Source organism: Podarcis pityusensis, assembly GCF_964106645.2.
Source record: "Podarcis pityusensis genome assembly, chromosome: 9".
NCBI lineage: Eukaryota > Metazoa > Chordata > Lepidosauria > Squamata > Lacertidae > Podarcis > Podarcis pityusensis.
In genome coordinates, this window is record NC_138034.1 from 6,011,996 (window position 1) to 6,027,173 (window position 15,178).

A 15,178-nucleotide genomic window follows, 5' to 3' on the forward strand; every position below is an offset into this window, starting at 1 on the left:
AAAGGAAAAAAAATGAATTTTGATCTACACAGCAGCTACTGGAGTTGCAAAACCAGGCCATTTTGCATTGGAACTCATAGAAGTCAACTTTTCTTACTCCCAAGTAAGTGCACATCGGATTGCTGCTTATAATGGGTGTGTTGGACAGACAATATGTCTGTTTGTTCAGTACAATGGGAAGTTATGATCTACACCAGGGGTAGGGATGGGTAGACCTGTCCATTTAAGTTTCTCTGCGTTTCTTAATTTCCAACCTGAATTTCCATTCTTCCTATTTCAACATTATATTGTGAACCGCCCTGTGATCATCAGGTGAAGGGTAGTATATAAATTTAATAAATAAAATAAAATAAGTAAATCAGTTTGCGATTAGATATACATTTAATTCCTTGTGAAAACTCACCAACATTCTTGTGTGAATTTCTCCTGAAATGAACATTTCAGTGCATTTCCCCCAGCATAATTAATCTTTGCTTGCTTTTTTTTTAAGTAATAGATGCAAGATGCCTCTGCACAGGCATGGACACTAGGGCGGTTCATAAAAAACTTTTTTTTTTTAATGCCTGCTCCAAAGGTCTTATCTTACTACACTAGGGACTATATAGCTACAATATATCTGAAATTTCATGCATATCAGTTAATGTCTTGACCCTGCTCTGCTGAATTGAAATTTCAGCCTTCACGACATAGGAAAACGGCCAAGTAAACAGCTATTTTCGTGGAGGAGGGTCAATACATTGACTGATAGGCATAAAATTTCAGATATCCCTAGTGTAGTACGATAAGACTTTTGGAGCAGACATTTTCAAAAAAAAAAGTTTGTTATGAACCGCCCTAATGCACACATAGACAGATGTGTTCCTCCCCACCCCTTACACGGAGTTGTGTCTTTGCCGCTCACTCATGGCTACTCTGTGGGAAGCGCTGTTTTACTTGGAAGTGCTCGCATCGCTTGTGCTTCATGGAGAGGCCATAGCGAGGGGTCATGTCCACCTTCACCCCGTCCGGGATACTGAACTGCAGTTGCTGGAGCAAAGTGGCTAAGAAGAGGAAGACCTGCCACCGGGCAAGAGGCTCTCCAATGCACCTCCTCTTCCCCAGGCCAAAGGCCAGGACCTTCTCGCTCTCATCCCGGTTGATGCCCTTCCCGTTGGCAGTCAGGAATCGCTCTGGCTTAAAGGAGGAAGGGGATTCCCAAAGGGTTCTGGAAAAGGAGCATTTTTTGAATGAAAGAAAGAAAGAAAGAAAGAAAGAAAGAAAGAGCATGCAAACTCCTTGCCTCAAGCAGAGATGAGAGAAAAATATTGATTCAGTTTGCATAAGGACACTCTGAAACAATACACTAGCTGAAACACAGCCATCCTTTAAACTCACACTTTCCGGAATTTTGTAACACAGTTCTCTGGCCAAGTAGAAAAATGCTTAAACTGGGGTAAAACGTGCCTAGGAATGCATATATTGGTGAGAATGATATAAGCATGCGTTATATTGGGAGGGAGTGTTCAGCAAAAATGTGTAGATCAGGCAAGATTTCATACAGATATGTGTCTACAAGGAGAAATTTGTTGAATTATTTTCATGAGGACATTTTTTAAAAGAAGATTTTAAAAAGAATATAACTGAAAGAAACTAAAACTGACCAATTCATCAATCGCTAATCTCATGTGCATCTATTTAATATTTATCTGAACTGGGGTGTGGCGTGGCAGGGCAGGGTGATATGGCCCCGGGCCCCCCCAGGGATCCTCATCCTGCCCCGCCTACCACTGGGGGGTCTCTGGGCCCCAGAGCCCAGCCTGGCCATGCCGCCAAGTCCCTGGGCCCCTCGCTCAGATGGCAAGCAGGTACAGATGGAAGGAGGCAGGCAAGGAATGACTCCAGTGTAGCCTGGCACTCCTCTCCGCAGGCACTGGGGGGATTCACCTGCCAAGTGTCGACTGGCTGGGCTCCACTGTACGTAGGCAGGCAGGCAGCACGGCTCAGCCCCACTTCTATCTGGTGGTGAGGGCTGGGCTGGTACAGCAGACTTTGTTCAACTTCCGCGCCCGGGTGCCAGCAAACTCCACTACACCACTGATCTGATGTGGCCAATGTGGTGCCCTCACCTTACCCTTGACCATTAGCTATGTTGGCTGGGACTAAATGGACATTGAATTCAGCAACACCTTGAGTACAACACAAGCCTTATTTTTTGTTTTAAAAAGCTACTTGTTGTTGTTGTTGTTGTTGTTGTTAATAATAATAAATAACATTCCTTGGGCCAGGGGCTAGCTTCACGACTGCCAGAGGGAGCAGCTAACTAGGACTCTCTCTCCTAGACTGGAAACAGGGAGAAGCAGCTGCCCTTGAACTCAACATTTTGAGGAAGGTTGTGATGTCTGTTCAAAAAGGCATAATGGTGAATCCAAAGCTGGTTCGCTGTTCAAGATACATTCTCTTACACACTGCCTCATCTCCACAGCAGTGTGAGATTTCGGGGGTCCAGGCTTACCCAGGGTCTGAGAACCCTTTGGAAATGAGGCACAGAGGAGACTGTGGCGTCTTTAGGGTATATGGTTTCATTTACACATATATACAACCTGCCCCTGGGTGGCGAGACTGCAGAGCAGTCACATCTCAAGAGGGCCTTGTTTCGCCCACGGCTGCAGCCTCAGATTCCAAGAGACCCCAAACATCATGTGTGACCCTCTCTGCAGGATAAAACAGACAGACCGCCTTGTGCTTTGCCCCACCCCCTCCAGCTTGCAAAATCGACCCTTTTTTCTTTTTCGCTTAGCTCATCTCCCACTTCAATCCCGGATGCTTCCTCTCCCATCTCTGGTATGGTCTCAGCAGAGAGTGTTTTGCCTTGTTGATGGCTTTCCTTGAGGGTTAATAACTGGCCATCATCTTCTTCTGTCCTCCTAATGACCCTCCTTCAGGGAGCTGGTCTGGCTTGTAAACATAAACTAAGCCCAGGGATTTCTATCTTTGGCACAGTTTAGTCAAACTTTGATCAATTCTAACTTTTACTGAATCCAAGAATTTTGGGTGAGTTGCACTCACGAACTCTGGCACCCAGAACCTATACCAGTATGTCTGTAACATATTCACACTTAAAATCAGGGATGGGGAACCTGCAGCCCATCAGATGTCGTTGGACTCCAACTCACATCATCTCTGACCACTGGTTACACATGCTGGGACTTACGGGAGCTGGAGCATAACAGTATCTAGAGAGCACCCAATTCCCCATCCCTGCTTAAATGAGTGCTAAGGAACATGACTGATCGGTACAGTGAGCATGCACAAGGTGTGGGGAACATGTCTTCCCAAGGGCTGAGATACACTTACTCATCATGGTTGACTTGCCACTGGTTGACAAAGACACAGAGGTCCTTTGGGATGTAGTAGCCATTCAAAACGGTGTCTTTGGTTGTACTGAAATGGGAAATAAATGTATTCATTGGGAAAACCCCACAAAGCACCTGAAGGGATGGAAGAGTGGAAGGAATATCAGATGGAATTTGGGAGGCTGTAGGAAGGAAATGAATGCCATGCAATGGGGAAAGGGATGGAGATTAATAGGGCAGTTTCAGTTTTGGTCTTCTCCGACCCTGCCCATTTCCCCTCTGATCCCATCCGCTTGGTCCCCAGAAGGCACAAATCTGCCCCCATGGGCTGAAAAAAACCCTGCCCCCTGCTGCAGTGGCCAAGGTCAAGTCATATTAGGCACCCGTAAAGACAAAACAAGAAGGAAGCCACTCCAATCATCCTAGGTTGCCATGCATTGTCCTTAAAGATTGATCAGTCTCAGACTAAGGTTACAGGGTTTTTTCAGTAAATCCGGGGACACTTTAAATGAATGAATGAATGAATGAATGAATGTTCGGGACATTGATGCTGCAGCGATAGCGGTGGCAGAGGGGCAGCCACCGCCTTGACCTCAACCACCATGTTTCCCCTTCCTCTGAGGCTCCTTTCTCCTTTCTCCATGAGCCTGGGCAGCCCCTGAGTTGCTGGTTCTTCGGTGGTGGTGGTGGGGAAGCGGTGTGCGGTGGGTCAGGCATGGAAGGCGGGCAGGGGGCAGGGATCTTTCAGGCAGCGCGATGCCTCCTTTCCCCAATCCCATTCCTACTTGCATGCAAGCAGGAGGGGGCGGGGATCCCTCAGCTGGGAAGGAAGGCTTCCCATTGCCTAACAGAAGAAGAAGAAGAAGAAGAAGAAGAAGAAGAAGAAGAAGAAGAAGAAGAAGAGGAGGAGGAGTTTGGATTTGATATCCCGCCTTTCACTCCCTTTAAGGAGTCTCAAAGCGGCTAACATTCTCCTTTCCCTTCCTCCCCCACAACAAACACTCTGTGAGGTGAGTGGGGCTGAGAGACTTCAAAGAAGTGTGACTAGCCCAAGGTCACCCAGCAGCTGCATGTGAAGGAGCGGAGACGCGAACCCAGTTCCCCAGATTACGAGACTACCGCCCTTAACCACTACACCACACTGGCTCTCTAAGAGAGATCCGTGTCCCCTCCTGCTTGCACGTAAGCTCTGATAGGCAGCGTGAAGCCTCGCTTCACAGCTGAGAGATCCCTGCCCCCTCCTGATGCACGCAAGTAGGAGTTGGGAGGCTGCTCCAATAGGCAGCATGAAGCCTCCCTTCACAGCTTAGTTGCTGGAGTCAGGGAGGGTGGAGGCAGCCCAAAAGCTGCATCTTAGGCCCCCTGCACCACCATCATATGGGGACTTCCAAGCAGCTCCTGAAGCCAGACAGAGCCAACTGCTCTGGGCTGCTGAGACTGCAGCTGCTGCATTTCCCAGGGACATCAGATGAAATCCGGGGACATTCCGGGGATGGAATTTGTCCGGGACTTATTTGCAAATCCTGGAACTGTCCCTGGGAAATGGGGATGTCTGGTAACCCTATCTCAGACGTTTCTCTCCCTGATCATGAAGACCTGGAGTTTTCTTCATTTTTGAAAGGTGAAAACCCTGAAAATGCTGCTAATTCCATACCAGATGGCCCACCCCATGTAGACACAAGGAAGGCACAGGCTGAGGGTGAGGCCCCTCATGGACATGAGCTGGGGAATTGGGATGGGTTTGTGTGGCGATCGCACAGGGTCCCTGGACGTTTAATGGCCTATTGATCCCTGTGCCACCACTGTGCTCACTTCCCCACTGCCACCAACCCGTTACTCTCTGGTAAAACACTGAGTCCAGTCAGTTGTTAAAAGTGAACCAAAAAAACACAAGTTCATTTTACAAACATTAACAAGTTTATGGTTCCTCAGATAATATTCCTGTCAGTATCTTAACTTTAGTTTCTTTACCGGCCTATACCTTCTGACTGATTATCTCAACTGTTTGACTGACTCCTCTTAACAAATTCTCTCACTCTCTCCCACCAGACTAGCCCAACCCACAGGCTTATCTTCTCTGTCTCTTCTAACTCCAGACTGTCTTCTGAACAACTCTAACTCACTAAAAACCCTCTGTGCTTAAACCTTATACACAGTTAACTCCTCCCCCTGGGTTCCCATTGGTTAGTCATTTTACAATTAGCTACCCCTTTCCCTATGAACCCAGTATGATGTCACACAAATGCCACAGTTTGCTTGTCTCTTTGGAAGGCTCAGGACTTACCAGTGAGGGATTGTGAAGGGCAGGAAGGAGGAGTGCCTGAACACCTCCAGGATGAAGGCTTCGGTGTAAGGCATCAGGGGACGGTCCGACAGCCGGGGCTCGCGCTCTCGGCCAATGCTCTCATCTACAGGTTAAGCATAAGAACATCAGAAGACTCCACTGGATCAGGCCAGTGGCCCATCTAGTCCAGCCTCCTGTTCTCTCAGGGCCCAACCAGATGCCCATTCTGCGAAACCAGCAAGCAGGACCCCAGCACAGGAGCCTTCCTCCCTCCTCTGGTTTCCAACAACTGGTATTCAGAAGTATTGCTGGCTCTGTCTGTGGAGGCAGCCATTGCAGCTAGCAGCCACTGAGAGTCCTTTCCTCCATGAATTTGTCTTTTAAAGCCATCCAGGTTAAAGAGGAGAGAAAGAAACTGGGATCCAGTCTGCCAAAGAGACGTGTGAATTATTATAAACAGAGTTTTACCTATTTCTTCCTGAATCTTCTTTTGGATTTCTGGATAGACAGCAAGATACATGAGGCACCAGGACAAGGCTGTGGTCACTGTGTCAAACCCGGGGGGGGGGGGGGGGAAACAGAGCAGTGTTTTTTAAAACAAAACGACAACCCAAAAGCCTCTTTTTAAAAAAGTTAACCTCCTTTTTTAAAGGTGAATATAATTTTAGTCTGCATCAATTAAATAGTATCCAAGTCTCAATAGTTCCCATCTGAGTGAATGTGTATATAATTAGACATGCTGTTGAGAATGGGGACACATATCTGTACGTCTCCCAGATGTTCATAATACCAGAGCTCAGGTTCATCCAAAGAACCAGACTGTGGGGAGATTCAAGACAGACCAAAGAGAATTGGGGAGCTACCTTACAATTACAGTGGTACCTCAGGTTAAGAACTTAATTCCTTCTGGAGGTCCGTTCTTAACCTGAAACTGTTCTTAACCTGAGGTACCACTTTAGCTAATAGGGCCTCCTGCTGCTGGCACGCGATTTCTGTTCTCATCCTGAAGCAAAGTTCTTAACCCGAGGTACTATTTCTGGGTTAGCGGAGTCTGTAACCTGAAGCGTCTGTAACCCGAGGTACCACTGTACTTGGTACTGGGAAACCAGTTCATCACAGCTCAAGAATCCCTGACAGATGGTCATGCAACCTTCAAAGGAAACCTGTTCAATGGGTCTTATCATCAGAAAGATCTTCTGAATGTTTAGTTGGAACCTCCTTTCATGTCATTAGAATCCATTGGTTCTGAACCTCCCTCTGGAGCACAAGAAACGAGCTTGCTCCGTCTTCCATGGGGAAGCCCTTCAGATATTTTCTCGAAACCACCTTACCTGCCCCAAATAGGTCATTGACGAGGTTCACTACTTTTTCAGATGAGAGTTGAAGCTTTGCGTTTTCTTGGCTTTGGTCGATGAGGGAGTCTGTGATGTCCCGGATGCTGTCCTGGGAAGGAATAGAGACTCAGTTCACAATTATGGTGGTTAGAAGCCAGTTCTTGACTTCCCAGCTTTTCTTCTGGTGCTGCTCTTGTGATTTGACAGCAAGGGCAGCCTGTATTTGTTAAAGCATGCATTTTCATTGGATTTTAATAGGCATGCACTCTTAAAATGAAATTTCATCGCAGTTTTTCTAGTGTTGACTCTGGTTTTGTTTTTTAACAACAACCAAACATGTGGTGGCCATCCCGTACAAGATGAAATGCAACCAGAAGGTGGAAGAAAAGTAACATGGAGGGCATGACATTTCATGGCTGTCAGGGAACTGACATCGGAGCGAGAGGCGAAGGGGAGGCTCCTAGATGATGCTGGCGAAGGACCCAGCAGCAGGGGGAGAAACAGCTCAGTAGAGGGGGAAGCAAATCAGCGCAACACCAGGGATAAAGGGGGGCAGATGGGGGAATCGGAGAGAGGGCTCCAGGACTCTTCACTGGACCTCAGTGAGGAGGGCACAGGTCCTCCGCTACCCACGCCCTCCCTGCACAGAAGACTCCCGCGCAGTGAGAGGAGGAGGAGACTGGGTGTCAAACAACTTTTATGTTGGAAGAGGTTCAAGAAACGCCCACTGACGGATTCTGCCAGCGACTGAGGCAGCCACGATGAGAAAGGGCTGTGCAGTCAAAAAGGTTTAACAAGGCAAATTAGCCTAGAGAGGCACCAGTTTACGCACGAGTAACTCATACTTATTACAATGGCCTATCTGGGAAGTCCTTATTTCAGGCATAGGCAAACTCGGCCCTCCAGATGTTTTGGGACTAGCAGGACCAGTCTGTCAGGGATGATGGGAGTTGTAGTCCCAAAACATCTGGAGGGCCGAGTTTGCCTATGCCTGCCTTAGTCCATTATATAGGGAAGAGTCATAGCTCAGTGGTAGAAGATCTCCGGTTCAGTCCCCACTGGCATTGCAGGGAAGGGCTGGAAATATTTCCTGCCTGGAACCATGGAGAACCACTGCTGCCAGTCAGAATGGACAATGGTGAGCCTGAAGGACTTATAGCCCAGCCTGGCATGAAGCAGTTCCCTGCATCCCTTACCTTGCTGAAGCTCTCATAGTGCTCTTGGACGATCTTCTGCAGGAAGGTAGTGAAGCGTTGGTTGATGGCCTTAAACTTCTGTATGTTGTTGCTTGGGAGGTACTGGAGGGCAGGGATGTAGTCAGCCGGGTTGCCGGAGGATGCAAACTCCACAAAGTCCTCGCTCACATTCACTATGCTGAGCAGCTCTTCATCTTCATGTCTGTAGCGCTTGCCAAAGCAAATGGCACTGATGACGTTGGCCACAGAGACCACCAGGTACCGGTAAGGGTCGAGGCTCTTCTTCTCCAGCATCACCTGCTGCAGTTTCATCACCAGGTAGTTGGCCTCTTTGGAGACGTGCTCTTCCAATAGGCAGGTGGAGGAGGAGTCAGGGCTGGGGGAAGCAGCGAAGCTTTTGAGGGCACTCTGGGCCAGTTTCCGGCGCATCTGCCACACCTCCCCAGAGTCTGTGCTGAAAACCAGGCTGTTGCCTCCTGACACGAAGCGGGAGCTGAACAGGTCAGGGCGGCCCATGAAGTCTCCTCCTTGCCTCACCAAGGCCTGCTTGATGGTCTCGAGGCCACTTAGCACTACCACTGGCCTCATGCCAATATGGATCTTCATCACATCTCCGTACTTCTGGCTCATTTGCGTCAGACTCAAGTGGGGGTTCTGCCCCAGATCCAACATGTTGCCAATGAATGGGTAGCCCCATGGCCCTGGGAGACTCTTTAGGCCCTGTGGCACCTGCGTCCGGAGGGATTTGATAGCGATGAAGATCAGGCAGAAAACAGCAATGGCGATGAGGGCTTCTGCAGCCGAGATGGTGCCCAGGATTCCCATCAGCGACATGGCAAATGGGGACAGGGTGGACGGGTAAGAAACCCTCCTGAAATGAGCCAAAGGACAGCCCAGGAGGCAGGGTTAGCGGGTGAAAGTCTGTGTTTGGCTTTGCTGAACTCAGAGAGTTGCAAGCAAAGAACCAAATACTTGCAGATTAAGTTACATCGTGCAAGAGAGTGTGTTCAGAAAGGACTCATTCAGGTGTCCTACATGCCAGGAAACGAAATTCCTGCAGATCTGTTGTCTAAGGTTGTTAACAGAGAACAACTTAAGGTTTATGTACAGCAGTTGCAATTGGGTTGAACCACAGGTGAAACAGGTTACACGGAAAGGGGGAGGATGTCAGAACATTCCGTTCCACCTTAAAAGGAACAGGCATGATTGTTGTGTGTCACATGCATGTTTACCTTCCAGCACAGCTTGCTGGGAACTTCCGTTGTGTATAGCTTTTGCTTATGCTTCTTGCTCGGACACGAAAGGGGGAAGACATGTTTTTTCCTTTGTCCTGATGTATGCTGAATAAACTGCTTGTAAATACGCTTTACATATGCCTCTATCTGCCTTTCTGTTGCGAAGTTTGTTTACTCTGCTGGCTTGTGTGCTCAGCTTCTGAAAGGCTTCTGAAGCTCTGAGTCACAGTTTTGATGCAGAACCAAGGACTGGAGTTCGGCCGGCAACTGGTCGGTGGGCTGGAGCCAGCTGGGGGCCTGACCATTGACCAGTCTGGCTGAGGCTGATAGGACATGGAGTCCAAACACTCTTGGAGGGCCACAGTTTCCCCAGCTCTAGTCTATAGGGATGCTACTATGAGTAATACCAGCTTTCATGGTTGTTAAATCAAACTACCACTCCCTTGGAAGGTGGTGAACGCTCCCTCCTTAGAGGTTTTTAAAGCAGAGATTGGGTGGCCATCTGTCAGTGATGCTCTAGTTGAGATTCCTGCATTGCAGGGGCTGGACTAGATGACCATCGGGGTCCCTTCCAGCTCTACAGCTCTATTTTTTCTAAAACAGCTAGATACCATGTATATGGAGGCAATGCATGACCTTCCTTAGTTGGGGCTGAGTCATACGACCATTAAAAATGCATTTGCTATTATTTTTAATTTAACCGCTGCTCCTTTCACAAAGCCCTCCATCTGCTTCTTACTTGCCTTGCCGTTTTCAGTGTCTTTCTGCTTTTTTCTGTTCTCAGGCCCCGAGCTGATTGCCAATGACCTTTCATTACTGGTTGTCAATGAACTTGCAATAGTCAATAAAAACACATTCTCCATCTGCTATATATTTTGGAAAGTTCGAGGAAGTTGTTTGTTTGTTCTGCATCTGGACACTTCTTAAAGTATCATAACTGAATTTTGCACATTGGCTATTGAGATCAAGGAGCAGGTTTTTGCCTCTCTTTGGAGACAAGCAGGTGCCAATTTGAATCAAGGTCGTGGGCTGAACCTTTCACAACAGAGCTGGTTTTTTTATTTTGGGGTTGTTGTTTTTCGGTGTCTCAGAATTCCTGAGCAATGCCAGGTATGAGGCTGCTAGCCTATAATAAATGTTCTACATCATAGGAATAGAAATCTATTCTTTGACATTTTCGTGGAGAAGCAGCAGAGACTGTACCACAGTCGCTAACATTAACCAGTTGTAGAAACTTTTCAAATGCCTGTCATAATCTTCCAATCTTCCAAACTGCTTCCTTCTTTCCCCTTGTGGAGAGCGGGGAAACCTTCCCAGATCGCCCCCACCAGCAAAAGTGTGCTATAACTTATGGACAATCTTCTTAAACTTATTTTCTGGGGGATAGTTCTCCTCCAGATTATTTTCTTACATGTATATCTCTACCTTCAGGTAGCCCTGAAGTTTTTAATGTTTGACGTTTTACTATGTTTTTATATACACTGTAAGCTGCCCAGAGCAGCTGGGGAAACCCAGCCAGATGGGCGGGATATAAATAATGATAATGATAATGATAATGATAATGATAATGATAATTATAATTCTGCCATACGACGCGACTCTGCAGTAAACTTCTGGGCTCTGGCCAGATCCAGTGTCAGCCCAACAATGGCCCCAGGTGCCTTCAGACTACATTTGGGAAAGATAACAGAGTCGACCCAGGCCCCATCTCTGCTTCTGCAGGTTTCCCCATATCCCATCCCTGCTACTTATGGTCAAAATCCCCTTCCCTGCCTGGGAAGGGTACACTTTCCCAGCTGGGACCATCTCTATCCTATATTCCCTATACAACAACTAGCACATAGCAGACTTATACTAAACAGGTAAAATGATACATTGCTATGCTACCTTATAATAGGATGATGCAGAAAAAGGCCTGCAGTGGAAATCTAGGCATGTTGACTTGGAGGTAAATCCCAGCATGTTTTCTGGGGCTTGCCAGCAGGCAATCATGCAAACATTTACAGCTTAGCACATTACAGACCTGTGTAGCTCAGATGGGCGAAGGAACTGGAGTCTTGACCAGTGCCGTAGCTAATCCAGTCAGGGTTTTCTGTCTAGATCTCTCTCTTCTCCCTGTGGACATGCTGTGCTGAGCAGTTCCAGAGGTCATTTTATGCGCTGCCCTCAGATTGGCCAATCCACGCCCTCTTCCGCTGGCCAAATCTGCATCTTCCCAGCCAAGGCTGGACAAACAAACAGCTAGTATTGGAGGAAGCCCAATAAAAACACCCCACTCCATTCCACTCCAGATTGTGGTGGAAGCAAAGAACATGTCCCACATCAGCCAGCCACAGCCTTGTTGATTGCCACAAGCACATTCCAAGTGTTCTTGAGCTGTTGCGGTTTTTGCCTTGTCTTGAGTTCCAATGCTGCATTGAATAAAATTTGATTTCATTTTTTTTATCAAAGCAAGCTCTTGGTCATTGCAGGAGAAATTCACCAAACTAAAAAGACTTCTGCTTGTTGAAATGTATAGCTTGCACCAACTCAGCTCAGCAAATTTGAACAAAACAATGAGTGGTATTAAACCAGGTTTTACTCAGAGTAAACCCATCGAAATTAATGGGCCGAAATTAGTCATGTTTATTGATTTCTGTGGGTCTACACTTAGCTGAATATCACCCAAATGCAACTGATTGACCTTTCTCCAGTCTTCCTGCCTGAGCCCCAAAGTCCAACTACAAAGGGCAGAGGTTTCCCAGGAGTAAAGCTGTCCAGTTTGAAGATGAAGAATCATATGAAGGAAGGTTAGGGGCCTTGAAGTTGCCCATTGTCCCCAGTTAGCACTTCGACAGCAGACTGAGCAGACATGCAGGGGACTTGGCCAAAGCCCACCCCAAGAAGAGGTCTTGTGTTTCTGTTTGAATGAGGGTGATTATTTCTATGCATTTAATTTAGCATATGCACATCTTATGCAAGGCGAGAAGAGACAGGAGAGCAATCCAAACGCCAGAAGGTCTGTTGCCTGGAAGATGGAGCAAGCTTGTTTTCTACTGCTCTGGTGGGGCGGACCCAAACCAGCTGATTCAAAAGGCAAGAAATGTGATTCCAGCTAAAGGCTTGGAAGAACATTTGAGGGTAAGAGTGATGGCTCTGACCTATAAAACCTTAAATGGCTGAGGAGCACAATGCCTCAAGGACCGCCTTTCTCTTTATGAACCTACCTGGACCCTGAAATCATCTTCTGAGTCCCTTCTTCATGTGCCTCCTCCATGAGAGGTCCAGAGGGTGGCAACACAAGAACGGGCCTTTTCTGCAGTGGCTCCCGGTTTGTGGAATGCTCTCCCCAGGAAGGCTGATCTGGAATCTTTGTTACACCAGGTGAAAATGTTCCTCTTTAACCAGGCCTTTGGCTGCTCGACATCTGATGCCCTTTTAAAATGTCTTATGGAAGGGGGGATAATTGGGTTGTTTTTGTTTTCACAGTGGTACCTCGGGTTAAGAACTTAATTCGTTCCAGAGGTCCGTTCTTAACCTGAAACCTCAGGTTCTTAACCTGAGGCGCACTTTCGCTAATGGGGCCTCCTGCTGCCGCTGCACCACTGGCATGTGATTTCCATTCTTATCCTGGGGCAAAGTTCTTAACCTGGAACAACCAATTCCTGATTAGCGGAGTTTGTAACCCAAAGCGTCTGTAAGCTAAAGCGTCTGTAACCCGAGGTACCACTATATTATGTATTTCTGTTTTTTATGTTGTGATTTTATGTTGTGAACTGCCCTGAGATCTACAGGTATATGGCAGTATAATAATAATAATAATAATAATAATAATAGCTGTTTGACAGTGGAATGAACTCCCTTGCATGGCGATGGACTCTTCTTCATTGGAAGTTTTTAAACAGAAGTTGGACATATATCTGTCAGAGATTCTTGAGCTGTGTTATTCCTGCATTGCAGGGGATTAGACTAGATGATCCTTTGGGATCCCTTCCAAATGTACATTTCTATGATATTTCTGTCCTTAATTTCCTTTTGAGGGTGGAAGACAATGTGTTGGTGGCCGACTGATCTTTGAAAGGTGCTGAGGATTGGATTTTGATGACTCTGCATTGGAAAGGGGTCCACAGCTGGTACCTAAGGTGTATTGGGCAAGAGAGTGGTGCTGAGCACCTTGGACCAGAAGTTCTCTTCCTCCAAAAGAACAAGAATACTGATATTGCCTGTGTGCACATAGGATTTGTTAGTCACCTTTAACCAGTAGGTCCCAGGACAGGTTGCCATAAATTAATGACACAAGTAAGAATTAAATAAAACTAACAATATCTACAACACCAAATAAATAGCTTAAAACAGAGAGTAAAGGTAGGTTGAAACACATGTTCTGAGTGGCTTGTCCCCATTAGCAGAAGATGCTAATTTTGCATAATTTGTTTTGTTGTTGTTTAGTCGTGTCCAACTCTTCGTGACCCCCTGGACCAGAGCACGCCAGGCCCTCCTGTCTTCCACTGCCTCCCGCAGTTTGGTCAAACTCATGTTAGCAGCTTCAATAACACTGTCCAACCATCTCATCCCCTGTCGTCCCCTTCTCCTTGTGCCCTCCATCTTTCCCAACATCAGGGTCTTTTCCAGGGAGTCTTCTCTTCTCATGAGGTGGCCAAAGTACTGGAGCCTCAGCTTCACGATCTGTCCTTCCAGTGAGCACTCAGGGCTGATTTCCTTCAGAATGGAGAGGTCTCCAAGAGTGAATAATAGAATTATAGAATAATAGAATTGTAGAATTGGAAGTCATCCAGTCCCACCCCCTGCAATGCAGGAATTTTGGTACTCTAGAAAGATAGAAACTGTTCTTATAGTGAGCCAGACCATGGGTCCATCTAGTTTGTATTGCCAACTCTGGCTGGCAGCAGACAAGACAGGAGTCTTTCGCAGACCTAACTGGAGGTGCCAGGGCTGAAGCTGGAACGCTCTGTATGCAAAGCAGATGCCCTATTGCTGAGCCGCAGTCCCACCCATGTCTCTGGACCTAGCTGACTATGTCGCTCTGTGCGACGCCAAACATGTGATGCGTTGGGTCACCTGGCAGGGCACCCTCAGTGGAAATATTGTGGGTGAGGCACCCAGCCCACCCACCCTGAGATTCTGGCTATGTTAAAGTTACCAGATTTTTTTCCAATGAATCCGGGGACACTTTACAACTTCAATGGATTTTGTATGGAGACTGGTTTGTAAATCCGGGGATTGTCCTCGGGAAACAGGGATGTCTGGTAACCTTATGTGGTTGGGTAACCATGAAGGCAAGGAGGAAGAAAGGGAAAGGAAGGCCAGTGTTGGTTCAAGCAGTTGATCAAACTCCAAAGTCCCTGGTCAGGAGCAGCACTGCAGCTTGCGACAGGTCAGGTCAAACTGTGGTTAAAGATTGTCCAGCTTTGCGTGAGAAGCCTTTTGGCTGAGCTTCCCATTGTGCCCTGGAGTCCAGCAGGCAAGAGGAATGTGGTGAAAGAAGAGGTCAAGGCAGAGGAGGCTGGGCTGGAAAGAGGGAGCAGCCTTTGGGGGGAATCATAGAATCACGGAACTGTAGAACTGGAAGGGATCCCAAGAGATCAACTAGCCCAACCCTCTGCAATGCAGGAATCACAAGTGAAAGAACCCCTGACAGACAGTGGCATCACATGGGGAGGGCCAGAGGGGTAGTGGCGCAGGGAGCATTTGCTGGGGGGGGGCATTTTACTTCTTGATGCCCTGCCAGCCCCAGCCCCTGCATCCCTGCCCACCCGTGGCCCTTGGCGGGCACAGCAGCCACACACCTGAGGAGTGC

At 47.5% G+C, this 15,178-nt stretch overlaps 1 protein-coding gene across 1 annotated transcript; it reads right to left on the minus strand.

The window, feature by feature from the left end:
- Window positions 1-362: 362 nt before the first annotated feature.
- On the minus strand, window positions 363-11,526 carry LOC308485968 (cytochrome P450 1A5-like). Its single transcript, XM_081022198.1, has 7 exons — window positions 11,405-11,526; window positions 8,147-9,017; window positions 6,947-7,059; window positions 6,085-6,173; window positions 5,617-5,740; window positions 3,334-3,420; window positions 363-1,204 (listed from the first exon to the last, which is right to left on the minus strand). The coding sequence occupies exons 2-7, from the start codon at window positions 8,978-8,980 to the stop codon at window positions 898-900; spliced, it is 1,554 nt and encodes a 517-aa protein (XP_080878324.1). The 5' UTR covers window positions 8,981-9,017; window positions 11,405-11,526; the 3' UTR covers window positions 363-897.
- Between the last annotated feature and the right edge of the window lie 3,652 nt (window positions 11,527-15,178).